The 27,036-nt window shown below is 40.8% G+C and overlaps 6 protein-coding genes across 7 annotated transcripts; 4 read left to right on the top strand and 2 right to left on the bottom strand.

The window, feature by feature from the left end:
• The first annotated feature begins 5,633 nt into the window (after positions 1 to 5,633).
• LOC108246791 (protein boule-like) lies at positions 5,634 to 11,514 on the top strand. Its single transcript, XM_017434500.3, has 10 exons — positions 5,634 to 5,890; positions 7,166 to 7,312; positions 7,417 to 7,508; positions 7,589 to 7,643; positions 7,731 to 7,806; positions 8,501 to 8,661; positions 8,885 to 8,959; positions 9,054 to 9,089; positions 9,173 to 9,286; positions 9,497 to 11,514. Exons 1-10 carry the CDS (start codon positions 5,873 to 5,875, stop codon positions 9,635 to 9,637), a joined length of 915 nt encoding a protein of 304 aa, XP_017289989.1. The 5' UTR covers positions 5,634 to 5,872; the 3' UTR covers positions 9,638 to 11,514.
• Positions 11,515 to 14,044: 2,530 nt separating this feature from the next.
• Positions 14,045 to 14,985, top strand: LOC108246769 (gamma-crystallin M2-like). Its single transcript, XM_017434480.2, has 3 exons — positions 14,045 to 14,145; positions 14,263 to 14,505; positions 14,661 to 14,985. The coding sequence occupies exons 1-3, from the start codon at positions 14,137 to 14,139 to the stop codon at positions 14,934 to 14,936; spliced, it is 528 nt and encodes a 175-aa protein (XP_017289969.1). The 5' UTR covers positions 14,045 to 14,136; the 3' UTR covers positions 14,937 to 14,985.
• Positions 14,986 to 15,181: 196 nt separating this feature from the next.
• LOC108246771 (gamma-crystallin M2-like) lies at positions 15,182 to 16,104 on the bottom strand. Its single transcript, XM_017434484.3, has 3 exons — positions 15,973 to 16,104; positions 15,595 to 15,837; positions 15,182 to 15,515 (listed from the first exon to the last, which is right to left on the bottom strand). Exons 1-3 carry the CDS (start codon positions 15,979 to 15,981, stop codon positions 15,246 to 15,248), a joined length of 522 nt encoding a protein of 173 aa, XP_017289973.1. The 5' UTR covers positions 15,982 to 16,104; the 3' UTR covers positions 15,182 to 15,245.
• Positions 16,105 to 21,718: 5,614 nt separating this feature from the next.
• Positions 21,719 to 22,608, bottom strand: LOC108246800 (gamma-crystallin M3-like). Its single transcript, XM_017434521.2, has 3 exons — positions 22,581 to 22,608; positions 22,177 to 22,443; positions 21,719 to 22,057 (listed from the first exon to the last, which is right to left on the bottom strand). The coding sequence occupies exons 1-3, from the start codon at positions 22,587 to 22,589 to the stop codon at positions 21,779 to 21,781; spliced, it is 555 nt and encodes a 184-aa protein (XP_017290010.1). The 5' UTR covers positions 22,590 to 22,608; the 3' UTR covers positions 21,719 to 21,778.
• A 530-nt stretch (positions 22,609 to 23,138) lies between these two features.
• Positions 23,139 to 24,355, top strand: LOC108246801 (gamma-crystallin M3). The gene is made up of 3 exons (XM_017434522.3): positions 23,139 to 23,251; positions 23,378 to 23,626; positions 24,024 to 24,355. The coding sequence occupies exons 1-3, from the start codon at positions 23,237 to 23,239 to the stop codon at positions 24,300 to 24,302; spliced, it is 543 nt and encodes a 180-aa protein (XP_017290011.1). The 5' UTR covers positions 23,139 to 23,236; the 3' UTR covers positions 24,303 to 24,355.
• Positions 24,356 to 25,875: 1,520 nt separating this feature from the next.
• Positions 25,876 to 26,777, top strand: LOC108246783 (gamma-crystallin M2-like). 2 transcript variants are annotated; one of them, XM_017434495.2, is made up of 3 exons: positions 25,876 to 25,929; positions 26,035 to 26,277; positions 26,426 to 26,777. In XM_017434495.2, the coding sequence occupies exons 1-3, from the start codon at positions 25,921 to 25,923 to the stop codon at positions 26,699 to 26,701; spliced, it is 528 nt and encodes a 175-aa protein (XP_017289984.1). In that variant the 5' UTR covers positions 25,876 to 25,920; the 3' UTR covers positions 26,702 to 26,777. The 2 variants fall into 2 exon arrangements, with proteins under 2 accessions (XP_017289984.1, XP_024865922.1); XM_025010154.1 differs by having other exon boundaries at positions 26,012 to 26,277.
• Positions 26,778 to 27,036: the final 259 nt, after the last annotated feature.

Raw genomic sequence — 27,036 nt, 5'->3', positions numbered from 1 at the left:
CAAATAATTCATGACCTCGCATCCAAAAGGGCTGCGGAATGACTCGACTTGTCATCCCTTCTGTCTCTGTCACACACACACACACACCCCTCCTGAAAGATGTTTTATTCAAAACGCCGTACGGAGCAGGAACTTGTAAATAAGCACAGCTACAATCGGCAGTTGTCTGATTGGATCCCTGAAGGCTTTTAGGCCTGACTCGAACCGCGCTGGAGCGGCAGCTTGAACATTTTTTTTTATTTATTTATTTTTTTTGGCTCTTGTAGTTTCACGGCACAAACAACAAGACAAGTTTCTTTCTCACTGCAGAGAGGAGACAAAACAAAAAAACCAAAGAAACAAAAAAACACAAAATCTGCATTAATAAGTTTGATATCTGACGTCTTAAACAGGACTTCCACATGGCGTGAGGCTCTTATGTGTTTTTAACAACTACTGTGTGTTTCTGTTTGTTTGTTTCATTTATTTCTCAGTTTATTGCACCTCTGTGGACTAAAATAAATATACTGACTTTATACATAAACTGAAATCATCTTCTGCTAACAGAGTTAGAGCCATTTTAATCAAGCCTTGTAAATGACATTTAACCGTAATCTCACGTGATACTGTGAGATTTCATGGGATGTGTTAGCGCTCAGAGTATGTGTTGTGAACAACTCTCAGCTACTGCCACACCAAATCTTAGCTCAATATCTGTAAAATTGACAGACTTATACCCATCTTTGTGTTTTCTAAGTCTGATGAGCTGTGGCGGCCTTCTTAAATCGGGGTGAGACCAAAGGTTAATCAGTCGTAGATGTACATCCAGTGATTACTTTCTGAGAGTTTCATTAGAATCCATCCACTGGTTTGTGAGATATTTTGCTAACAGACAAACAGGATTGACACCAACAGTTCATGTCAGCGTTTTAACACAAAAAACTTATGCACTGTATGGTCCTTAAGGTACCTGTTGGGGATAATGCTCTGTCACAACGACTCCAAATTTTAGCTTAATATTTCTAAAACTGGCTGACTTACAGACGATTTTATATTTCCTAAGGTCATTTGGCTGTGGCGGCCATCTTGAATGGGATTGACTCCAAATCTTATTCAGCTGTAGATGCACACAGCATGATTAATTCCTGAAAATTCCATTCAAATCCAGCCGGTGGTTCATGAGATATTTCGCTAACAGACAGACACAGTCGACTCCAATAGCTAATAGCAAAGTTTTTAAAAACTGATCTTGCGCATCAGTTCATGCTCTGACTATATGTTGGAACTGACCCTTAGCTACTACCACACCAACTTTTAGCTCAGTATCTGTCAAAGTGGCTGAGTTATAGCTATTTATATGTATTCTAGGGTTGATCAGCTGTGGCAGCCATCTTGAACGGGGTTGGCTTTGCAAGTTAATCAATTATTTTGCAATAATTAAAGCTTCTGACAGGTAAAATAGAGGAACATCCCCGCTTGATCAAATAGTGATAAACTGCTGATAATTTCTAGTACACGTGGTAAAAATGAACTTTAGGCTACAGTTTTAAACTAAGTAGTGTCCAAATCATCTGTTCATCTGTTCATCCATTCATTTGTTTATCTGTGGTCGAGTCACGACAGCAGTAGGTCCAGGAGGGTCCAGCGGGTTCTGGTCTGGTCCAGGTTCTCCTTCCAGCCACCTCAGTTGGATCCTTTCAACGAGGAGGAGCGGCGGCTCTGCTTCCTGTAAGGCTGGGCCCAGTCAGCCCACGGAGGACGCTGACCGGTCCAAACCTCATGGGTCGGAACCTTTTCTTCTCGTGAAGTTTGGTTAAACGGATCTGACAGGCGGAGAAAATAAAGGGACAAAAGGCGCTGGAAATCAGCAAGGATCTCGAACACCGAACTGCGTTTAGTTGTGACGAAACAAACCGCTGACGCCATCCTTAAACCCTCCAATCAGAAGAGGTCGACCCTTTGCTGGTTTTCTGTTTGCGCCGAAGTCACCAGAACTGTCAGTTTTTTAAAAAAAATTTCTACCTTCTCAATCCAATAAAGGCATTAGGAAAAAATCCACAGGAGGAAGACTTGGCGTTGCTTCTCATTCACTGTCCAGAGCTCCGTTGACTATGTTTACTTTATTATAGGTCAGTGTGTGCACACCCACTAACTACAGCCAGGGCCCCGGCATATAAAACCCTAAATAATATGTCTACATTTAGAGAAATCATCGGGTGTTGCTGTGGAATGCAACACCATTGTGGTGAAGCGTTTTTCACAAAAGAGCAAACAACCGCTGGAGAAAGCCAAAAAAAGGGACAATATATTTGTTCTCATGCGAGCCGACGTGTGTTTTTAAAAGACTTAAGGACCAACGGAGGTTGGGACAAACAGGTTTTAATATCAGGAAGAGGCTTTCGGCTTTAAAGCACAAGACGTGCACAAGTAAATCCCCAAATTACTCCTCAATGAAGGTATTAGTGGCAAATATTTTTGAACTGCTGACAAATGAACGCGTCAGTTGTAACAAAGGCCGATCAGATCAGTTTTTTCTTGGCCTTTCGTTCATCGCGTTTGTCCGATTCGCACCTGATGTTGTCGATAAAACTGAGCGTTTGTAAGAGTGTAACTGTATTACAACGTGACAAGATAAGGTGTTATAGTTTGTGTAGTTTTAACGGCCATCAAAAAGCCAACTTAAAGGAAATGCCAGAATTAGTTTTTTTGTCATCTAATGCAGCTGATGGGCATGGAGAACATAAAGCTTGTAATTTTTTTAAAAAACAAGAAATTGGCACGTTGGTTTGAAGTTAAAGGGAGCACCGCTTGTTTGGAGGAGGAGGCTGGATGTTTAGCAGGTATCGTATGGTCTTTGTTTTGTCCCGATACACAAAATTAGACAAGGAACACAGTTGTGAGTAAATCCTTCCTTCCCTGATAGTCTAAACACAGAGCATGTGAATACACACACACACACAGGAGTGATTGCACATATTCACTCTCAAAGCCACGTGTCTGATCATATTTCCCAGTGGGGTTGTGTGATTATAACGTAAACAAAACGAAGGTTGAAGAGGCAGGTCAGGCCTCTGTAATCACCTAAGTGTCTGCAGGCCTGAAGGTGTGTGTCGTCTGAATTCAGCCCCCCACCCCCCAAAGAGCGTAAGACGCCCTGCTGTGAAAGCCGGGCTCCTTTGTTGAACCATAACATTGCTCACCACCGCCGCCTCCCCCCAGCGAAACCCCGCCGCCGTTTAGAATAACAGATGAATAAATGGATGAGGGGGGAAAAAACAGTAGACTGAAACCACAGTGGAACTCGGCGATGGTCAGCCAAGCCCACCACGCCTCAGCAAATGTTTGTCCAAACCTGTTATTTCTGGCATTGTACTGTCTCAAAGAGATCATTTCATTCTCCGAGAGGAATGCGGCAGCTATAAATAGTCTGTAGATGAAGGAGGGGAAATCAGAGATTTGTAGAGTAATTACAGAGCCGGAGTCGAACCCTTCTGTTATGGTTCATTTTTCATCAACCTCTGTCTCCATGACTGTCTGACTGACTGACCGACTGAGGTAAAACGGACATTTTCTCAGAGGGACACGCACATCTGATTTGATATTTGACCTCTGCCTCTTCCTTTACTGTAATTTACCCTTTGAGGCTCTGCTCTGATTGTATATGCGCTTGTCATAAAACTCAAAACACCCAGGCGATCTGCCCCCGATAGCACTCGGGTCCTAATGGTCTTTAAGGAATACAAAAGGATGTTTAGCTCGTAAATGGCTGTAATTATCAAATGTGCCCTTCTCGTCTCGCGCAGTCAGAGCTCGTTGGCACGTTCACCCGGTAATTAGGAAAAGCTGCAGATGAGTGACAAGTAATGGTGTGGCCCCACATTACTCAGACGAGGCCGGTAATGGTGGGAAGGCAGGCTAAAAAAGATTTCGAAGCGTCACAGTTTTTTTTCCTGTTAAAATAAAAAGAAAAACTTGTAGGAATCGGGTGTTCATTTGTTTCTAATAATACTGCTCTGAAATCAGCTGCCTTTTCTTTCACCTGGAGGCTCCCGGTTGGCTTTGTGGAGTCACTTTGTTGTGGTCTGAGGGAGGAGGAGAAGGGAAAGGTGGGGGCGTGAGATGGAAATGACAGTGTTTCTTGGTTGCCAATCAGAGGCAAATTACAGCCGTTTCGACCAACCCGTTTATTTTTCCACAAACACCTTATATCCATCGTTATTTCAACTGGGTGATTTAATCAAGAGCAGCTTGAAACATATCTGACAGGATTTAAGATCAGTTTGTTCCATCAGGACGCAAAGAAACACGGTGCTGGTTTACTTGCTGCTAAATGTCGCCCTCATGTGGACAGAACTAAGCACTGCAACAACAGGAAGAATTTATTTTTTTTCCCATTTTCCCCACATTTTTCTTTGCTTAAGTGTTTTTTCCCGTGTGTTTGTGTGCGAGTGTGTGTGTGGGTGTGTGGGTGTTAGCAAAATATCTCATGAACCACTGGACCAACTCCTAATGAACTTAAACTTGAGAATGTAATCACTGGACATGCATTTACAACCGATTAACTTTTTCAAGATGGCTCAAGAAAACACAAAAATGCAGTAAAAAGCAGTCAATCTCACAGGTGGAGCTCAAATTTAACGTGGTAGTAGCTGAGAGTGATCCCAAACACATGTTCTGACTGTGCAAGATCTCTGCTGTTAGCTCTGTCTTGTCTGTTAGCAAAATATCTCATGACCTACTGGATGGATTTTAACAAAACTTTCCTGTAATAATTATTAGGTGTACATCTATAACTGATTAGCTTTTGGAGCCAACACAATCCAAGATAGCCTTCACAGCCAACTGACCTTATAAAACACAAATGGCTATAATACAGTCAATCTTACAGATAATGTACTAAAATCTGGTGTGGTAGTTGCTGACTATCAAGCACAACACATACTCCGAGTGGAACTTTTTGCCCAAAATCTTTGCTTAAACTTTGGCATTAACTTTTGCAGTTAATCTTGTTTGTCTGTTAGCAAAATATTTCATGAAACACTGGACCGATTTTGATGAAACTCTCAGGAAGTAATCAATTGATGAACATCTATAACTAATTAACTTTTGGAGCCTATCCAATTCAAGAATACCACCACAGCTAATTGGTATTAGCCAACACAAAAATTGCTATAACAGCCAATTTTGTATATATTAAGCTAAAGTTTGATGTGGTAGTAGTTGAGAGTTATTCACAACGCACACGCTGAGCGTGACCTCTTGCGATACTGCGTGAGATTGTGCACAAAGTTATTTTTTAAGGTTTGAACAAAATTGGCACAATTCCATTATTTCTTATAGGGTTTTGGTGTCACTAAAAACTTCAGGTTATCCTTAAAAACCAATCCATCCCTAAGTTTGATGCTATAATATCATATCACGCCAGTTTCGGCAGGAATGATCTTAAATTGTATAAAGTTTATGTTAAAATAAACAAAATTCAGTTTGTTTCACAGCTCCTGACTGGACAGACTCGGCTATGGCGCCCCCTGGAGGCGCGGTGGATTTCTGCAGCCAAATTAACTAAAATACAAAATAAAATAAAATGAATACATAACTTCAAGTATTTTTTTTTTTGAGCATTGTAATTTAAGTGAAAATAAATAAAATATTATTTCAAAGTCACTCCAACTGATAAATTAGCTTTTTCGGCCATTTTTAAAGCCTTCTCCGTTTCTTCCGCTAACGGACGGATGAGGTCATCCCTGCGGCCGGAGGTCAAACCGTTGGAGGCGACGCGCTGAGGCGTTGAAGCTGAGCTCCTGGACCGCGGACAGCCCGCGTTTAATCTCGGATTTTAATCCTCGGAACTCGTCTAGAGGCAGAAACTAGCCAGGTTAACGCGGCTGTGAAGATGGAAGAACAAACCCCGGTGAGTTTGGCCGCCCTGAGTTGTGTTGCTAGCGTTTTAGCTAGCTAACAATGCTAATAACGTCCGTTAAACTGTCGGTTCCGCACTTTTATCTGTGTTGTAGTTTTGCAATTATGACGTTATATCCATTAAATTCGATTATAATACATAAAATCAGCATTTCTTTAAACATGTATGGTGAATTTGTTTACCTCAACTGGTCGTGAAAGTGATTGTACATGCTGCTGGTTTAAAGGCGCTAATGCTAACATAAAAGTTATCTTTTTTAATGGGAAATTACTGTTTTTGTGGCACTTTTTGGTCCAAAATAGAGCTGGTTTTCTGCGGAGCAACAAAATTGTAATTCTTGGTAAATTCTAGATGCAAACCGGTTGAAACAAGAAACTAAAATAAGGTTAATTTGACGTTATAGTACAGTTTTGTTTTAAAACTAGCTGTAGATAACAGTTTCATCCTTAAAAAAATTGAGTTAACTTTGTCCATGATCCCTGTTGTTGATCATAACATCTGTTTGATGGCTGCAGGTGCAGCAACATTGTCTTGCTTAAAAAAAAAAACCTCAAATATTTTGTGTTTATTGTTTGACAGTGCTTAAAAAAATCAATGATTAAACATTTAACCCCTCTCTTTGTTTTCTTCCCAGACAAAGAGTGTGTATTTGTGCTTTTTTGCTTTTGATCTGGTGTGACCAAGTCCCGATCAAGATCAGGGTTGGGCATTGTTTGAATCCGAACAATTTTGATTCCTAATTTCGATTCTGGTTCCTAACGATTCTCGATTCTTTTAAGAGGCAGCACCTTTTGGTTTGTTACACCGACGCCTTTTTTCACGTAAAGACGCTCTCGCTTTAACATGCTTCAGCTACGACCATGATTTTCAGAAAGAAATGTGTCGTGAATTATTAATCATAACTCAGGTTTTACTTGGCCCATCAACACAATTTTAAAAACTGGTGTAAAGCTTGAAGTCTGGATTTTTGACACAAATTGAAACAGAGTCTTAGAGAGGGCGCATCTTTCCCACTAAAATGATTTTAAATCGGTCATGTGACTAGGACACCACACCGTCCATGGTTGCTTCCTCGATGTTCTTCTGCGGCTTCCTCTTCCAGGTATCGAAACTAGAAATTGAAATTTAAAAATGTGAACGATTCATGGAAAATCGGGATGTTAGTCCCGGTTCCAGGTGATTCTCGAGACTCAATGCCCAAACATAATCAAGATTCCCCTCAGTGACTAATGACTTCAACTCTTTTCTCTTTTCTTTAACTTAAAGCTCTCGTCTTCGCATTCATCATACGACAACAGCATCTCCTCTGCCCCCGACGTGTCGCCTCTGGAAAACTCCACCAACCTCCTGACCGCTCACACGCCTGGCACTGTCATCCCCAACCGGATTTTCGTCGGGGGGATCGACTACAAGGTTTGTTTAACACAGAAGGACGAAGAGCACAAAGCTAGTCAGAGCGTAAGACCGTTATTTGTTCCCCGGGGTCATAATCAGAAGTCTGTTTTTGTGTTTTTAAGGTTAATGAGAGCGACCTGCGACACATCTTCTCACAGTACGGTGCAGTGAAGGAAGTGAAGGTTGTCATGAATCGTTTCGGAATGTCAAAAGGGTGAGTTTTTCTTTCACATCCCTGTCTTTCACAGATGTAGAGTCACACATTCGTAACAGTCTTCTGTCTGTTTTAAACAGATACGGGTTTGTTACGTTCGAAACTCAAGAAGATGTCCTGAAGATCCTCAGCAATGTGAGCTGTGAATACAGAAAAGCTTCAATGATAAAAAAATTAATTTTTTTCCCTACCGATCTGATCGTTTGTCTGCTTTATTAACAGGCTAACGAGTTTTGTTTCAAAGAGAAGAGGCTCTTTGTCGGCCAGGCCGTTAAAAAGCGGCAACCATCAGGACAAAGTAAGTTTAACAGTTTATAAAACGTCCTTTAAAGGTTCAGAAACCAACCAGAGAAATTATTTTTACTCTGGAAACGCAGAGTGAAAGCTGAACGACTGCTGAAGTTCACTTGTTAAATGTACAAGACGCAAAACTCTAGCTCAAAATATTAAAAGGCTCAATGTAGCAAAAATTTTAGCTAAAAGCTAAAAGTAACAAAATAGTATCTAATGCTATAAGCTGTAAAAATTAGCTAAAAGTAACTAAATGTGAGCTAGATACCAAAAGTTGTAAAACACTATATAAAAAAGCCAAAAGTTGCTAAACATTACCTAAAAAAGCAGAACTCTAGCTAAAAGTAGCAAAAGGCTAACTAAAACCTAAAAGTAGCATAATGCTAGCTACATGCCCAAAGTAGTAGAGTACTAGCTAAAAGAAGCAAAGCATTAGCTAAAAGAAACAGAACTTTAGTCAAAAGTAGCAAAAGGCTGACCAAAAGCTAAAAGTCTTAAGAAAGGGAGCTAAATACTAAAAGTAGCAGAAAAAGACAAAAACAGAGTCAGTGTGCTGAAGCAGATTTTAAAGAGAACAAAGGCTTTGAATAAGTTTTAAAGATCTCCATGTCTTTCTATGGGGAAATATTTCAAAATGAATTAAAGGCTGAAATTCTCAGTGAAATGATGTCGGATGTTTGTTTGTTTGTTTTTTTTTTCAGCTAAGAACACTCATTTGGCCACCTTTGAACCTGCCCTGCCTCATCAGATGTCGTTTGGGACCTTCTACCTGACCACGTCCACGGGTTATCCCTACACCTACCACAACGGAGTGGCTTACTTCCACTGCGCAAACACGAACCCCCCTCCCCAACTGTGGTCTGTAAGTACGCACTGATGTTAACATGCCTTTTAAACTGAGATTTAACACGACTTTTAAATCATTCCCCGCTGTGCAACACAAAACCTGGGATATAACCAGTAACAACCTGCCTGCAGTGATAGAAACTAAACTAATTCAGTACCCTGATCGAATCGGGCCACAGATGTGGATGAGTGACTAACTATGCAGGAAACAATTCTATATATTGTAATGTTTTTGATAGCCCACGCCTCAGCTGATGCTCTCTCAGTCCCATCAACCCGTCCACCAGCAGCAGCCGTCCTATCACCACTTCCAGGTCAGTTCAGTGTTTTCACCGATCCGGTTTTTCCTCGTTGTGTTGTCAGTTTATCTGCGCAGCATTTATCTCAACTTCCGTTCTTTCTCCTCAGAGCGTCCCAAACCAGTATCAGTGGAATACCGTCCAGGTCGGTGAAATGACCACATTTTGTTCTCGTTTTTGCAGGATTTTTTATCAGCTGTTAACCTGCTTCTAATGTTCGGTGTCCAGGTGCCCTCCGGTGCAGTGATCTACGCTCAGCAGTCTGAGTGTCTTCACCAGCCCACCGATGGAGGCTCGTTCCTGGCGGCTCCTGTGCCTGTGATGGAGGACTCCTCACCAGAGGTACAGACTCTTTAAGAAATGACAACATGACTGTTAGATGAACGTGTGATTGTCTGATAGATTCGCTCTGAAGAAAACTTGTTGAATGCGTTGTCGAGCCGGTGAGCCTCTCGTTCAATCAGTCTGCTTTTATTTTACTTTTAGAACAGGAAACTTTCTTCGTTTAACAGCTAACTCCATTGTTTTACTTGACGTCTTGTTTCTTTTCAGAATCGGATGTTTCTTCCCTCCCGAGTCCATCTGAAGGCAAAGTACCGGCGCTTCCTCCACCCCAAGGACTGCTACCGTCTGCCCGGATCGACCGAGACACCGGACGCCTTCATGTTCCACTCCTCCCAGCCCCTCCTCTAGGCTAAACCTTCGACAGGTTCTCACGTTCCCCACAAACACTCAGGTCGTTTCAATCGGTTTCTTCCACCTGTCTGTGAGCCGAACAATCGTTTCAGTCGCGCCTCACGACACAAGACGCTTTGAAAGGCGGCTGCTTTCCGGCATGTTTCCTACATTTTCTTCTAAAAAACACAAGTTCTTTTAATTAACGGTGTTCCTGACCGAACACTTCCTGTGTCGTTACAAACGACAATGTGTGAACAGCTAATATTCCTAAAATATCACAATTCAAGATGTCATATAATTGAAGCAGAACTTGTTTAAATTCAGATCAGATGATTTGTTCTGCTGCAGCGGTGTCTCATCATGACCCTGTTAGGTTTTCTTTTTTTTTTTTTTTAATTTAAAAAGAAGTAGGTGAGATTCCTTTGGCACAAGCTTTGTTTGATTGTTCTAGTCAAAATTTTAGGGTTGTTTTTTTTTTTAAAAAACTAACGATTTCAAACAAAGGCTGATGCAGGAACTCTTGAACTTTGATAGGAATCGACCTGAACTTCATTAGAACTCTTCCCGTCTTCATCAGAATCAATTTGGAAGGCTTTTATTGTGCTTTCAGAGCCGGTAAAAACCTCTTCGTTGACATCCGATCAGTTTGAAACCCGCTCACCATGCCAGCTCTCCTTACCTTACAGAATAAAGAACGATGCTGCAGGGAAGGGCATGGCAGATCAGTGGATACATGCTTTTTATTTAAAAATGGGGCCTTATAAAAGCAGCCATGTTGGTTTTACACGGCGGAGTAGCTGTCGTGTTTGAGGCTAGAAGTGATTCCGGTCAGCGTCAAGCGGCCGCGTCTTGTCTCGACTTTTTTACTCAACTTCATCAAGATCCTTTAATCCACTACGATCGGTTCTCAGTCAGTTCCTTCGGCCTATTTAAGAGGACTGTCTGATTTAGCGTTTTTTGTTGCTGAAACGGTGAACTCTTAACAGCAACATGATCGTTTTTATAATTTGTATAAAAATGGCCGCTAATTGTACGCAGAAGTGCACATTCAGCAGGTTTTTGTTGCATAGTTCATCTATGTAAGCACACCCCAAGCTGCGTAATTCAGAATTTATCATTTTCTATCTAGTAAGGCATTAAAACTAGTGCTGTTAAATATTTTAGGCAGCAGTTTATTCTTCAATACCCTGAGTTAGGAGCAGCTCAGACTGTTTTTGTTCTGAATTTGACTTGTGGCTGAATCACACATCTTGAAGAACAAATAGTCTTAATAATCTAAAAATCTATATTTATATATATATATTTGTGTTTCTGGTTTTTGAGCCCAAACACTCTGATAGCATCAAATATTTCTGCAGAATAAAGCTTTATTTCTTTGTCACAGTAGTTTACTGATTGTTCAACTAAGAAGTTTTTTGTAAATGAGGTTGTTTTTTTTTCTTGAAGTTTAAACTTTAGCTGAGGTTTTTTTTTTTTGTTCCTGGTGTTCAAATAGCCTCTTATTCTTCAACAAACTACTTAAAATTTATAAATTAGGTCACGCCAGTGGCTTAAATTTATAAATTAAATCAGATGGGAATTTAAAGCTTCATGTTTGCTGTTGGTACAGCATTCAACTGTGAAGCTTTAATTACCAAATTTATTACACTTCTTAGATAAAACTAAGAAAAATCTATTTTTGATTCACTTTAAAGTATCTGTGTACTTTCAGCATTCCCATTTTTATTGTGTTTTATTATTTATGTGTCCTTTTAGAGTGAAGTTGTTAATGTTATGTAGAAAATTTAAATTTAAAAAACCCGTGTATTTAAGATATACCCACCTTACTCTGTAATACAATCTTTGTTTTGGTTCAGTGTTTTTGTAGTTCTTCAGTGGAAATAAAAGTTTTAATCAGCACAGAGGGTGATGTTTTACATTTTTATATAACATTTCTCACCTGCTGCCTTGGATGCCAAATTTTTAAACAGAGTATGTGTTGGGGATGACTCTCAGCTACTACCATGCCAAATTTGAGGTCAGTAAGGTTGATTGCCTGTGGCGGCCATCTTGAATCCGGTTAAAGCTAATCAGTAGTAGAGGTGCAGCTAATTTTTACTTCCTGAGAACTTCATTAAAAGTCATCCAGTAGTTCGTGATAATAATTACTGTGTGGGACACAGAGTGAAAAGATGTAAACGCCCACTTACAGGAATTGAACTTTCGGAATGCGCCGTCATCGTGGAGCGGTGTTTGCGTGCCGTTGTTGGGGTCAGTAATGTGCCAGTTGAGGCTGCTGGCACTGATGAATCAGGGTTTTTGTCTGCATGAATGGAATAAAGACCCGTGGCACGGTGGCAGAAGCAGACAATGTCCGCCGATCAGAACAACAAAAGACGGAGTCTCGTGACTTCAGGCGGAGGTTTATAAAACTGCTTGGTGTTCCCGTCAGCCGCCTGTGGGTCAAAGAGCTTTGTGCTGATGTTTGAGGGTAAACAAGCTCGCTTACAGACGAGCAGACATTCAGGAGCAACGAGCTGCAATGTGATGAAATAACGTCACGTTCAGGTGCTACAATTTAAGTTTGGTTGTGGATTTAAAATCAATACATAAATAAACTCTGTGTTTAAATGCTCTACATTGTCTGGTAAATTACTGCTATACTCGATAATGAGAGGTGATTATTCTGGATGTTTGCCTTTTTAAAAGCCTCACATAATGCTGATTCATCATTCACACTATCCTGTTTTTATTTTTCTGCACGTCTTTGGGCAGTCTGCCTACCTCAACATAGTCGGCCTTCATTCATGCCTCAAAACCTTCGGCTCATTCAGGAGACGGCAGCTTTGACCTTTTTGATTTTTCTAACTTTTATGCTTTTCAAAATATTTAACTTGAATTAAAAATAATCTCCACATAGAAATCCATTAAGTTCTCTTATAATCCTTCAAAAACTTTGTTCTCTTGGAAATCTGCTTTAGCATATATGTGCTATTTTGATTGTTTTAGCTTTTAGCCAAAATTAATACTTCTATTTCTGCTACTTTTAGCTACTATTATGCTGCTTTTAGCTTAGCAAATTTTACATTCAAGTTATAGCTAGCTTTTAGCTACTTTTTAGTTTTTAGGAAGCTTTTTGCCACTTTTGGCTTTTAGCAAGCTTTTGTCGCTTTTATTCAGCACAGCGTTCACTTCATTTGTGCAGAAAATGTAATTTTTCTAGTTTATTTTTACCTTTTAATCCAAGCTAAAACTGGCTGAATGCGTTAATTTATTAAGTTTTATAGAAAGAATTCATTAAGAGGAAAAAAAAATCCTACAAAAATAGTGTTGTTGGTTTTAAAATAAACACTCAAAAATGTAAGATGACAGCAAATATTTAAGGTACCGTGTTAAATCTTTCTAAACAAATTCTGTCACATTTTTCCAGATGTTAGGTTATAAATTTTGTAGTGGCTCCACACAAAATATGTGAACTATTGTTTTTAGTTTTAATATTATGTTTGGGCTCATCCACAGATCTTCATTGCTAAATTAGTCTAAACTCCACATGTAGGTGGCCATGTTCCCATCAAAACGGACATCTTGGGTTTACAACGAAGCGTCAAAGTTTCCATGATGAAGAAGAGTCGAAGTGAAAGGTTGGCACACTTGTAATCACAGTGCTAACATCCGTCCATCAGTTTTCTGTACACGCTCGATCCTGATCAAGGTTTTGAGGAGCTGGTCCTCTGGTCGTTGAGCGAGAGAAGGGGAACACGTCGCAAGTCGCCACGCCGCACGGCCACGTAAATTCACAATGCTAGGACGCAAACCTAAATGTCTTCTGTGTCCACCGTTGTTAAGCCTATTTTAATCCATCTTACGTGGTGAAGACACAAAATACAGCTGATGATGGTTGGTAATGTTCACTTTGAAGAAAAAATGAATTTAAGTTTAGTCATTTACCTCTTGCAGCAATTAAAGCAAAATGAACTTGATAGTGACACCTATTAGACTGTTATAGTCTGGACCAGTTCAGTCTGTCAGTACACAAGAATATAATCATTTCCCAGTTGATGTAAAAAAAAATGATCAGACTGAGGTTTAAATGAAGTCACTTTGGAGCTTGTCATCTCTGTGGTTCCACAGGAGACCCTCACATGTACCTGGAAATGTATGTTTTTTGGTTTATATTATAGGTAACACGAGTAAGATGTGCTTGGGATCTGAAAGCAATTCGTCCCCCCGCTCAGGTGTACAGCATTAGGAATGCAAATCGCCGCCGTTGTTTTATTCTGCTGATACTGTGAATATCGCCTTCTGGTCACAAGCGCGCTGTTGTGTTTTTAATCAATAGTGATGAACCTGTGAAAACCGGACAACAATAAGTCATCAACACACCGGCGCGTCACTATACATAACCAGATTTGTGTCGTAACACCTATTTGGATGACAATACTTTATGCTGTGCCATCACACAGCTACTTTATATAAAAGGACAACGGCTGAGAGGGCGTCCATGCAGTATCAGTCTGGCCCCCGCTAATATCACAATGGGAAAGGTAAGTTTAATGCGTGTCATTAAATTACAGAATAAAAAAAATGACATCTTTTTAAATATATTTTCACATTACGGGGGGTGATGTGTTGATCACCTGTTGCGGCAAACCTTTTTGTAGATCATATTTTACGAGGACAGAAATTTCCAGGGTCGGCACCATGAGTGCATGAGTGACTGTGCCGACCTGCACCCCTACTTCAACCGCTGCAACTCCGTCCGAGTGGAGAGCGGCTGTTTCATGGTGTACGACAGACCCCACTACCTGGGCCACCAGTACTTCCTGCGCCGCGGCGAGTACTCCGACAACCAGCGCATGATTGGCATCAATGACTGCATTCGCTCCTGCCGCATGATTCCCATGGTAAGCCAAGACGGAAGATGAGGAGGGCGTTTGGAAGAGTTTAGATGGTCTGATAACTTAACTGCTTCTTGTTAAAGAAACTTCAGCTTGATATTAATAGGTGCTTTTTGTAAGAACTTCCTGGTGTATAACGCAACCAAATGTTCTGTCTGCAGCATCGCGGTTCCTACAAGATAAGACTGTACGAGCGTCCAGACATGGCCGGCCAAATGCAGGAGATCAGTGACGATTGCCCCAACGTCCAGGACCGCCTGCGGATATCTGACATTAACTCGTGCAACGTGGTTGACGGCCACTGGCTGATGTACGACCAGCCCAACTACAGGGGGAGGACCTACTACCTGAGACCCGGCGAATACCGCAGATACAGCGACTGGGGCGGCGCCAGTCCAAGGATCGGTTCTCTCAGGCGAATCACCGACTTCAACTGAAAGAACTTTGTTCTTCTGTCCCTAATAAACATGCTTGCCTTAAACCATGCGGCTGTGTCTGTATCTGAATGTCATGAAACAAGCAGGTTTTGATCCTGTGTTTGTCTGGAGTTATCGCTCTTAAAGTAACCAAAAAGATGTCTACTCTGGTACCATTTTTTATCACCTGTTCTTATAAGTAATAACACAAACAAATCTTTAAGACGCTCAAAGTAAAGAGAACAAAGCAGCTGGCGTGACCTTGGTGTTAGTTAGATTCATTGACTTTATTTGTAGGAACTCCCATAAACAGTGTGCACATTAGTGTTCTCACATAGTGATGCGTTTGATTGATCCCACCCTGGGACTCATGCTTCCCCACTCATGAAACCTCCTGTATTCACCGGGGCGCATCAGGTACTGGCGCCCCCTGTAATGGGGGTGCTCGTAGAAGATCCAGTGGCCGTCCATGACTTTGCAGGAGGAGACGTCGTTGAAATTGAAGCGTTCGTACAGGGAGGGGCAGTCATCGGTCAGCTCCATCGTCTGGCCTCCGAACTCTGAGCGCTCGTAGATCATCATTTTGTGAGAGCCTTGGTTCTGCGGAGAGGAGGCAATTTATCGTTCTCTCCTGCTGTCGAACTTGAATAAAGACGTGTTTAAACCTGTCGGATGTTACCATTGGGATCACGCGGCAGGATCGGACGCAGTCGTTGAATCCCATCCAGCCCTGGTAGTCTGGATAGTCGCCCTTCCTCAGAAAGTACTGGTAGCCCATGTAGTTGGGCCTCTCGTAGACCATCCAGTCACCGCTGTCCACTCGGATGGAGTTGCACCGGTTGAAGTGGGAGTGCAGGTCGGAGCATTCGCCGCTGCACTCGTAGTTTCGACCCTGAAAGTTTCTGTCTTCGTAGAAAATGATCTAAAGGGAAGTTAAAGTCATTTAATAGTTCCGAATTGACAGTGGCTCAGATTTAAGCAACATTGTCATACTATACCACGATTTGAAAGCTTCCATTTTACGAGTTTGAATTAAATAATCCACAAATGGCCTTACCTTTCCCATTGTGCCAGCTAACTTTTGTCACGCTGTAGCTGCAGCCGTGCGCTCCAAGCTGCCTTTATAACCCACGGATGACCTGTGTCTTTGTGATTCGGAACAATGACTGGGCTGGTCAGCTTTTTCACAGAAAACTTTTTTGTGTGTGTGTGAGGTGTGCCCTACAGTGCGCTTCAGCTGTTTTCTTTGAGTCGCGTTTGTTTGATGAAAAAAAAAACTTACAGCAAACCAGGAAATTTAAGAACCAATGAATGTTCGAACACACACTTTGGTTTGAATGAAGCTATGTGAGAAACTGTTAAAAAAAGACACTTTCCAAATCTTGATTTTTTTTTTGTTTTAACTTTATTTTCCCAAATAACAGTTTACAGAGCATAGTTTACATACATTTTCTTGTGCAGAAATGATATGATGAAGATGAAATGCTGCAGTTGCAGTTAAAGACTTACATAGGTCATTTTATGACCTATGTTTTAATTTTGCTCCAGAGCATTTTGAGATTAACATTCTAAAAGCTGAATTTTCAACATGATGCCATGCTCTTAAATCCTGAGTCCACCACCGCACGGGTCACTGTCTGTGTGCACAGCAGCCATCGGCTCCCTTTTATAAGACTAACAATTCACAGAATGTTTTTCAGTTCGTGTCAGCGCGTCAACAGCTTGTTTCGGATAGCCTCCAGCTTGTTCGTTTTGGCTTTTGTTCGATTAAAATCCCTCATAGTGTGATATTCTCTTTGGGCTAAGCTCTAGAAAATAATTTTCAATGCAGTCTGCAGTGGCAGACGGTATTGGAAATTATACAGTGGAGCTAATCTGCTGATAAAAACACATTAAAGTTTAAATACTAACATATAACAGTAAAAACACAAATCAGCTCAGCCTTCTGCAGCATTATTAATACAAATTTTGCCTAATTTAGTTTATAGGTAATGTAATAAGTATTGTACAGATATCTGTAAATTGTGATTTGTGCTGGCAAAATGAGTCACAATGAGGAATCTTTCAAATTTGAGCTTTTATTTTCAAATTCTTCATCTCAAAAGCTTCAAAATGAGACGCAGTTAGTTGAAGTTTGGCGATTTGTCACCTGGCAACAAGCGGGGTTTGTTTACAAGAGCGCTGGTTTGAAAACTCCATTTATGGGTCTTTTTTTTTTGGCATCTGGAATCCCTGAGCTTCACAGTGAACCCAAACATTAAATGATGGGATTTCCCATTGCTATTTCTGAAGACATCCTTATTAAAACTTTGATTTAAAGGTAGATTAAAAAGATAATATACCATTTTAATCACTGGGATCACAAAAGGGTGTCTTATTGATAATGTTTTTGCCTTTGTTCGTATGCGTGATGATCTTTGTTTAAAACTCTGTGTTACATAACGCTAGGCTTTAATTATGATATGCTAAAACCATCTGCAACAAATAAGTGTAAACCTCTATTGATCATAACATTTGGTCTTATTATTCCATCTTTGTTTAGCTTTGTTTAGTTTATCTTTATCTCCCTGTACACTTAGTTTAGTTCTGTACATTTAGTCATGCTTAGATCTGTTTAGTTTAGCTACTATTTTTGACTGTCTTAGCTCATGCTTAGATATGTCTGGTTTTACTTCGGCTGTATAGCGGGCCTGGGATACTTTTAGATAGTTCTGTACCGTTAGTTTTAGTTTTAGCTTAGTTTAGTTCTGTACATTTAGTCATGCTTAGATCTGTTGGTTTAGCTTAGCTTATTTAGACAATTAGTTATCATTGTATTTTGTACCTGTCTGTTTTTTTGTTTCATTATCATGTTCTGTAACTTTGTCTGTAATTTTGTTCTGTGTTGTAAAGCACTTCGAGTCGCCTTGTGCTGAAAAGTGCTATATAAATAAATGTACCTACCTACCTACCTACCTTTGTAAACTAAATTAATTTTTTTTAAGAAATCTGTAAAATTTGTTCTGTTAGGACTGAATTGCCTGGGATTCTGGAAGTCCCAAATTTTTTAATAAATACATAAAATAAGAGCTAACACACCAGATGCACCAATAAAAGTCGATTTTCTTCATGCTAGCATGTTGTGTAAGGATGATTTCAACAGCTTCAGAGCTTGTTATTGCTCTTCTGTTGAAAACTGATACAGGGACATTATTGTGTGCATTTAGGCGTTTATATTTTTCCTTCTTCAACAGAAATGTCAAAGGTCATTCATTACCATCAACTAACCATTTCCAGCTGTAGACTTTGTTGTGTTTATGATCATCAGACAAATTTCACACCTCATTGTCTTTAATGAGGTCACCCAGGTGTCCTCATTAAGGACAGTGGCCCCTCCATAGACCTACAAAATAAAATATTATCTGCTATCTGTACAAACAACACCAGGGTGGGTTGTGCTGCATACTGGTCTGTAAAATATTGTATTTTAGATAAAGTATTCAGGTTCACTTGTTAATTCTGCATCTCATTTTACTGTAATTGTCCCTCTGTTAAACTGAAATGACTTTTTTGAAGAAATGAATGAAATCTTACATGACATCACAACTTTCATGGCAGCAGTTGAAAACCAGTTTATCAGCTGCTTTAAACTTTTTAATGTTAGATGGCAGATCACTGGACTGGGGTCAAAGATTTCTCTTGTTTAGGCATGTCGACATCATTTATTGTGCTCATTACAAAGTAAGAGAGATGAATTCACAGTAGATTTTACAGTAAAGCTGGAACTACATGCTAACAGTGCACAACATTTACAAATCACAGTTTCAAATTAAACACAACTGTCACCCCTTTTACCTTTCCCTTGTTTAAAAAAAACAAAACACTACATCAAGATGTTTTAATGTAAAATTGCAAGACAGTTGGGTCTTTGGGAAGCATCTGACTGAACTGAACCTCGCATCATCGCTGCTGATTTCTCTGAGGTTCCTGTACTCCCCTGGCTTCAGATAAAACATCCTTGCCCCCATAGTTTGGCAGCTCGAACATCAACATAGTTAACCCGGATGGAGTGCAGTCCTCTGTCAGTTCCTCCATCTGGCCTTCAAGATTTGCTTCCTCGTAGATCCTCATCCTAAATGAGTTTTTAATTTTAACTTGATATCTGGAGATTATCTAAGGACCCCTACTTGGTGTTGGGTGACCCACATTGGGGTCCCGACCCCAACTTTGGAAATCATTGATCTAAAGCACTCAGTAGACTCTATAGAATGATTTATTCAGGTTAGTTTTGTAAAGATGTAGTAGATCGTGTCTGTGGATGGGGAAATGAGCACTTTGAGTGGCCTGGTTGCCTAGAAAGGCGCCATATAAGTACAGTCCGTTTACCATTTTCCACATTAATCATTCCCCTACCTTTCATCGGTTGATAATAACATTCGAGTATTTACCACAGGGACGAAGTGGCAGAACTGAATGCAGTCCCTGTTAAATTAAATAAAAGACTTGGCAGAGTATGTGGCTCAGCATCGGACATTTGCTGCAGCAAAGAGCTGGACCCCACGTTAGCTTTCTGCTCATGACTTCTGTTGTTTTTCTCTCTGGCCCGCCGCCTTTTATGCATCATGTGACATCAAAAGAATCGGCCTCTTTATTGTACGAAATAACTGAGTCAGCTCATTGTGGAAATCCCCACTTTACTGTACATCAAAGCTGTGAACTCTGCAGTCAGATTAAACTGTGCCACAGCAAACTGGATTCATGACACATTTACCATTTTCACTGAAGAACACATTTCACAATCTAAGAGTGAAATATGCAACTTTGATTACTTTTTTGCAGCTCAGACTCAACAGCCTATTGAATATTATATATGACTAGCATATGATGGCCAACTTCATACTTGCAAATTGCCATAAATGGGACATCTTTCTCATGATATACTGGTCGTTCTGAGCTCTGCTAGGATCTTTGTCGTGTTGTGTAATTCTGCACAAATAATCCTGGCATTTAACCCAGAAAATAAAACTGAACTGTGACGTTTAACTCAAAATTAAAGAAAGTGCTTGGTGTATAAAAAACACAATTCAGGAAGGAAAGTCTGTTATTGCAGTTTAGTAAAGCATATACACTAATTTGCAGTACCAATGGTGTCCGTGTGCATAAGTTGTGTTTTCAGTGCTGAGATCTAAACAGGGAAACAGAAGTAAACACAACACCGACTATGAAGGTCAGGAGCCAACTGGACAACAACCTACAGTATCCAACTATTTTATTCAGTAATGCCACCAGTGTCAGGCTAGTAGTCAGTCCCAATTATCTCCTGGTATTTTGCTCTTTTTAGATGGTCCGAAGTCATCATATCTCAGCCAGTTCTCCACAGACACCAAGGTTATTCAACCGGCTCAGAGCATGGCTATTAGATTGTTGCTGAAGATTATCAGTTTGTAGTTTTAACAACAGTTTGTTTAGAAGGGGGCTGAGCTAGCTTGGCGGTCAGTGCCGAGGTCCCGTAATCCTGAGGCTACAGGTTTGAGTCTAGCTTGCGACAGGAAGAGCATAAAACCACATGCCTAGTTCTTTCCTGTGAAGTTTGCTGTGGTGACCCCTGAAGAAGGGAGCAGCCGAAAGGAAAACAGTTTGTTTACAAGTTGGCCTTGAGAAGTTTAATAATATGGCTACAGTTTAATGACTTAACCTCTGCAGTATTTCTGAGCTTCAGGGTAGTGAGAGAATATCGAGACAGTTGAGCCAAGACTTCCGATCATCTGAGCTAGTCGATGTTTCAGTGCAGGCAAAGGAAAGGAAAAAAAACATTAAGGCTCAGCAGCTTTATTTGTACAGCTCATTTCATCAGCAGGGCAACTCAAAGGGCTGCACGTAAACAGTTAAAAACCTTGTGGCTAAGTGCAAAAGAACAATAAAAGAGTTTAGAAAGGCCTCAGCGGACAGGACGGTCCTTAAGTAAAATTATTTTACTTTAAAGGAACTTACAGTCGCCTTGGTCCAGCAGTTTTCTCAGAGTTTGTTCCAGGTATTTGGTGCATGTTTGATTCTGACTCTGGGATTTGATCCGGATGACCTCAGAGGTCTCGATGGTTGACAGTGCAGCCGAAGATCAGATATGTGTTGTTGACTCAGACCGTTTAGTTCTTCGTAAAACAACAAGATTTCAGAATCAATTCCCTGAGCAGACTTCGATCCACAAACTAACCTTGACTGAGAACAGTTTGTGGATTCTCAATAAGGTTTTGAAAGATTGTTTTGACTCTTTATGCAACCTTTTAAGTGCATGCACACAAAATGATTCTGGCCAAAAAAGAGATAGAAGTCAAATAAATCTGGTTCTTTGCCAGCAGATTTTTGCAGATTTGAGTTGTTTCGTTGCTAAAAACCAAACCATGAAATGTTCTTTTTCCTAACCACTCAAAGTGCAACATCCAAAATTCAAAATGTATTTCTTGAACCTAATTAGATTTTACACATCCTCACAACTTCTCACAATAAAGGCACATAGTGCACAATCTGCCAGGCAGTACACGACACATTGGAAGGGCTAATATTAATTTATTCATCTTTACATTTCAACATCTAGCACGAAAAGATCACATATACATATATTTTGTGTTATTATTTACTGCAAGTTGGGTGACTTAGTGTTCAATACATCAGAATAAAAGTTCTAATAAGCTATAAACACAAACAGCTCTGTGTGTAGATTTTTATAAAATAACAGCTGTTTTTTTATTTTGAACTAGTAAATATTAGGCTAAATAATTAGATAATGAGTAGAGAAGCTCTTTTCAACTACACAAAGTAAGCAAAGAGATCCTTCAAAGTGTGTTTTATTAGTTTTGTTCTCGGGTTTCTTGGGGGATGTGTCCCACTCAGCACACGTCCGTGATGCGTCTGATGGAGCTGATTTTCATGATGTTGCTCGTTCCCATGTCTCGGAGGTTCCTGTACTCCCCTGGCCTCACGTACATCAACCGGCCTCTGTAGTTGGGCTGCTCAAACATCAGCCAGTGGCCGTCCATCACGTTGCACGACTGGCAGTCGGACATGTAAAATCGATCCTGGAGAGACTCGCAGTCGTCCTGCAGCTCGTGCATCTGGCCTCCGAAGTTCTCCCTCTCGTAGATCCTCATCCTGAACTGTCCCCGGTGCTGAAGGAGGAAGAAAAGACTTCATAGCACAACCTTGCTTTCATTTCTTCGTCTAGGAGCATGAATAGTTTGGTCTTATCAAGCAATCACAACCAGTTTAACCAATGAAAACGTCCTACCATCGGAATCACCCGACAGGAGCGAATGGTGTCCATCATCGCCATGCCCATCATGCCCATCATGCTTCCCGTGTATTGAAAATCATTGTACTCCCCTCTTCTCAAGAAGACCTGGTTCCCCATAAAGTTGGGCCGGTCGTACACCACGAAGCACCCGTTTTCAACCCTGCAGGAGTTGCAGCGGTTCAGGTGCATGTGGATGTCGGAGCAGTCGCTGCTGCACTCGTACGAGCGCCCCTGGAAGTTCCTCTCCTCGTAGAAAATGATCTGCAGCAAAGGACACAAGAGAAAGACGTGAGTCACCGCTTCCTGTGTGCACGGGGGAGGCTTTAATGCTCGTACGGATCTTCATCTTAAACTCCGATCCGCATCAGTTTAAATCAGACATATCAAACATAAATTACCCTGCCCATAGTGACGGTTTTCGTTTTTCCAAATGATGCCAACCAACGTTGCTTTTATACCAAACATCAGCTGCAGGGCACCTAGCTTACCTTTGTTCCAAACATCATGACTCATCATCAGGTTCACGTGGCCCTGCATTGATTTCTGTTTTGTTTTTTTTCTTTTTACATCCACTTGAACAGTTATTATTGAACGTTGACTGTAGTTGAGAAAGGTTATGCTAGGTCACAAAAGAAGCTAAATGTTCATCCTATAATTTAGTATTTATCACATTCTTATTGTCAAATTATGAAAAGCTGGTCAATCTTCAGAGCTTAGATGGTGTCAGTGCTATCATTACAGTCATGCTCCTTCTTTTCTTACATCACACTGCATAGATTTTTTTTTTTCCTTTGGTAGGAACAAAATTAGTTGAATTAAATAGTTGACGTTGCTGGAAGCAAGTATAAAACCCAATATTCAATTGACAATAACCAGAGTACGGCAGATTCTGGCCTACAGTAAAGTCTGCCACCCTATAGTGCTGCTCTGAATATAGAGTGATGACTCAAAGGTTTCAGCACAAGCCATGTGGAAATACTACGGCTGTGCAATGTATAAAAAGGGAAAAGGGTCGATGTGGATGCTGTACATCTGAGATAAGCTCACAAAAATCATGACCATGGGGAGGGTAAGTGAAGCTTTCAAAACAGCAAAGGAATAATAACATTAAAAAGATTTAAAGTGAAAATTCACAGGTGACAAACACCAATATAGTTTTGAAATTTGAAGTTGAGTGTTTGTTGCCTTTCTGCAGATCATATTCTATGAGGAGAGGAACTTCCAGGGCCGGTCCTACGAGACCAGCAGTGACTGCCCAGAGCTGACCTCCTACCTGAGCAGGTGCAACTCCTGCAGGGTGGAGAGCGGCCTCTTCATGGTCTATGAGAAGCCCAACTTCATTGGCCATCAGATACTGGTGAGAAGGGGCGAGTACCCCGACAACCAGCGGCTGATGGGAATGAGCACGAGCGACTGCATCCGGTCCTGTCGAATGATCCCGATGGTAGGTGGAGGAGTTCGCCGCAAACAGCTGTGTCAGACGCACCGGAGTTGATCGGTTATTTCATGCATTTTAACATGTTAAAGCAGCTCAACTTTGTAAGTTAAAATAATGCAAAATGTTTCCACAAATAGGTTTCTGAAGCTCCAGGTTTTTATTTGGACCTTTTGTCAACAAGCCTCTGCATCTGAAATCTGCAAGCACCTAATCGCAGTAAAGGAATTTCCGAAACATTATTACATTATTTTAATGTCCAAAGGATTGTTTAATTTCACCTCTCAGAGCTGCTTTTGTTCCAATTATAATAGGGAACTTCTAACCATATTTCCACTTTGAGTCCACAATAACTGCATATTACCGCAGCTGTTATTTATAGATTTACAATCTTAACCCTCTGCAGCACCGAGGGCCCTTCCGAATGAGGATCTACGAGAGGGAGAACTTCGGAGGCCAGATGCATGAGCTGCTGGACGACTGCGACAACATGATGGACCGCTTCCGCATGTCCGAGTGCCAGTCGTGCAACGTGATGGACGGCCACTGGCTGATGTTCGAGCAGCCCAACTACAGAGGCCGGATGGTGTACCTGAGGCCAGGGGAGTACAGGAACCTCAGGGAGATGGGGATGAGCAACCTGACGAGGTTCAGCTCCATCAGACGCATCATGGACGCCTGTTAGCTCTGAGTCTGAATGTACCAGGTGGAACAAATAAAGCAAGCGAAAATCTAATGTCTCATTTTGCTTCTCATTCTGGGTCGTTTCGTTTGATTCTCAAGTCATTTCAAGGGACGGTTTCTGGCTTGTTGCTGCATTTATGATTGCTCTGGTTTTATTTGTCCACAGCAGGGACAATAAGATTTTCAAATGAGTTTAATACACTTTTCATTACGATTGCAACAGTCACTCTTTGCAAATCCATGACTTCTTTTTAAAAGTTATCAATACACTGAACTAAACTAGGAAGTCTGGTTAATGAAAAAAAACAAACAACTAATATTCAGTGGTTCTTTGAGTGAAATCCTGCAAGTTTTATAACGGGTCAGGAACCTATAAAGAACCAGAGGTGAAGTGTTTCAAATGCAATCGACTTAATACAACTTTACTCTGCTTCTGACAAGTTTAACAGCTTCAAAAGTTCCTTAGCTGAGGGAAAATGCTCAAGACATGAGTCACTGATTAAATTTGGATTTGGTTCTGCTGCCTTTATAACATCTTAGTCTTTGTGTGGACCGAGTCTGGTGGGGATTTTACTTCTTTCCTGTGAAGTTATCTCTCATGTACTTGCAGACCTACAAGCTGACCCTAGCAAAATGAGTCTAAAACAAACTTCACTGGAGAACCTTTTACCCCACTTGTTCCTGTGAAAGTTGTCCTGTATGAAACCAGTCCATGATACCAAAAGGTTTAGGGATCCCTGCTTTAATAGATTAGTATATTTGACCTTTATCTTGTATTCTTTTACTGTTTGGGGGATTAACTTTACATAATTGTTGTCTATAAAACAACTCTATTCCATCTTCAGAACTTCTTGCATGTCTTGTTCATAAACTGAATCATAAACACTGTTCCACCTTTCATTTTAAACTTGAGATATAAAGCTCATAAGAAACTTGTTTATCAAAAAAATAGTTTCAATTAATATGATGTTAACCCTACCATAAAATGAGCTTGTCTTAAACAAACCACTAAAAACAATACAGTAAGGTCTGCAACACGAAATAGACACTAAATACAATATGTTGCATAATTCTGACCATTCCACATTGTTTTTGTCTAAAAAGTTACAGAAACATTTGAGAAAATAAACTACATTTCTACCACATTCAATGAAATAATTACATAAATAAACCTACCTATTGGGTTGCAAATGCACTTTTTAACTCTGCGCAAAGTGAAAAACCTTTAGAATCACAAAAAAACACCATCACAGATTTGTTTTTGTACTGTATAACTGCCCCATAAAAAAGTCACCAGGCTTCTAGTTTTATATCAGTCCAGAACAAAACAAAGGTTTTGATCCCGACATCAAGATAAAAACAAAAGTTTTACAGTAAACTAATGGTTCAGGCCTTTGGCAGCTGCCTCTGACTCTCTGCCTTCAACGTTCCAGCATGTGTTTGATAGTGACTCATCATCAGGCTGCAACAAAGGCAAATCAAACAACACCGAGCCATTCTGCTGATATGTAAATCTGCCTCATTTGAGTATCAAAGACTTGTCCCACTCTGCACATTTTGTTTACGGATAAATACTTTGATGGAGCTGCGGTGATGAATGAGATCTGCAGTGCATCCAAATGGGGAAGGTAAGATCAAACTTTCTACAGCCAAAGAGCATTTAAAAATAAATAAATAAATAAATAAAAGTTGTTTTTTGATTTGTTAAAGGCTCGCACGGGTGTCTCCCACAGATCACTTTTTTCGAGGAGAAGAAGTTCCAGGGCCGCTGCTACAACTGCAGCAGCGAGTGTGCCGACCTGCACACACACTTCAGCCGCTGCAACTCCATCCGGGTGGAGAGCGGCGTGTGGGTCATCTATGAGAGGCCCAACTACAAGGGCTTCCAGTACATCCTCACCCCTGGGGAGTACGCCGACAGCCATCGGTGGATGGCCTTCAGCGACAGCGTCAAATCCTGCAGAGCCGTAAAGAATGTAGGCACTGCGTAGACTTCCCACCAAACAAGTAGAACTTTTAACGCCTCTGGCAGAAGCGTGCAGATATTTGAGAGTCCCAAATCATATTTGTCAAATGATTGCAAATTATCTAAGCTGGTGGTCTTGAACATTTGCTTGTTTGCAGATTTACGGCAGTGCCTGCAAGCTGCGGCTCTACGAAAGGCCAGACTTTGGCGGTCAGATGGTGGAGTGCTCTGACGACTGTTCTTCAGTCTACGATACCTACAAGATGCGTGAAGCCTACTCCTGCGTGGTGACGGATGGCGCCTGGGTCTTGTATGACCTCGCCGACTACAGGGGCCACCAGTACCTCCTAGAGCGGGGCGAATACCGGCAACCCAGCGACTGGGGGGCGTCCTCGCCGGGCGTTGGCTCCTTCCGCAGGATCACAGAGTTTTAACCTTCAGTCGTAAAGTGATGCAAGACCTTTTCTGGATGCCTGCACTTTACAGTCAATAAACTAAAAGCAAACCCTGTCTTGTGTCTTCATGGAGTTTCTGAAACACTGAACACAATGTGTGTAAAATTATGTCATTATCGTAATATCATCTCAACCAAACCACAGATTCCACCGTGTCATTATTTAATAAACAAAAACAAAATGGAAACATGAAGCATGATTCAGCAGCTTAAAGAACCTATTTTAGCACCAATAACTCGTAGTAGTTGTTTTCAGTATGACCTTATCAGTCTCTAACATGGTTATGGAGAAATTTTGGCCCACTCTTCTTTATA

This window comes from Kryptolebias marmoratus, linkage group LG23, assembly GCF_001649575.2.
Source record: "Kryptolebias marmoratus isolate JLee-2015 linkage group LG23, ASM164957v2, whole genome shotgun sequence".
Taxonomy (NCBI): Eukaryota; Metazoa; Chordata; class Actinopteri; order Cyprinodontiformes; family Rivulidae; genus Kryptolebias; species Kryptolebias marmoratus.
The sequence above is the reverse complement of the archived record's forward strand: the minus strand, read 5'-3'. Positions and strand labels throughout refer to the sequence as shown.

What these genes read in the sequence shown, in the direction of transcription:
- LOC108246791 (XM_017434500.3), top strand. An exon ending in ATCAGTGGAATACCGTCCAG is followed by an intron (nt 9,090 to 9,172) that starts GTCGGTGAAATG and finishes TTCGGTGTCCAG; the next exon opens with GTGCCCTCCGGTGCAGTGAT. An exon ending in TGGAGGACTCCTCACCAGAG is followed by an intron (nt 9,287 to 9,496) that starts GTACAGACTCTT and finishes GTTTCTTTTCAG; the next exon opens with AATCGGATGTTTCTTCCCTC.
- LOC108246769 (XM_017434480.2), top strand. An exon ending in CCTGCCGCATGATTCCCATG is followed by an intron (nt 14,506 to 14,660) that starts GTAAGCCAAGAC and finishes TTCTGTCTGCAG; the next exon opens with CATCGCGGTTCCTACAAGAT.
- LOC108246771 (XM_017434484.3), bottom strand. An exon ending in CCTGCCGCGTGATCCCAATG is followed by an intron (nt 15,516 to 15,594) that starts GTAACATCCGAC and finishes TCCTCTCCGCAG; the next exon opens with AACCAAGGCTCTCACAAAAT.
- LOC108246800 (XM_017434521.2), bottom strand. An exon ending in CCTGTCGGGTGATTCCGATG is followed by an intron (nt 22,058 to 22,176) that starts GTAGGACGTTTT and finishes TTCCTCCTTCAG; the next exon opens with CACCGGGGACAGTTCAGGAT.
- LOC108246801 (XM_017434522.3), top strand. An exon ending in CCTGTCGAATGATCCCGATG is followed by an intron (nt 23,627 to 24,023) that starts GTAGGTGGAGGA and finishes AACCCTCTGCAG; the next exon opens with CACCGAGGGCCCTTCCGAAT.
- LOC108246783 (XM_025010154.1), top strand. Translation starts at nt 25,899, where the DNA reads ATGAGATCTGCAGTGCATCCAAATGGGGAAG. An exon ending in AGTGCATCCAAATGGGGAAG is followed by an intron (nt 25,930 to 26,011) that starts GTAAGATCAAAC and finishes GATTTGTTAAAG; the next exon opens with GCTCGCACGGGTGTCTCCCA. An exon ending in CCTGCAGAGCCGTAAAGAAT is followed by an intron (nt 26,278 to 26,425) that starts GTAGGCACTGCG and finishes GCTTGTTTGCAG; the next exon opens with ATTTACGGCAGTGCCTGCAA.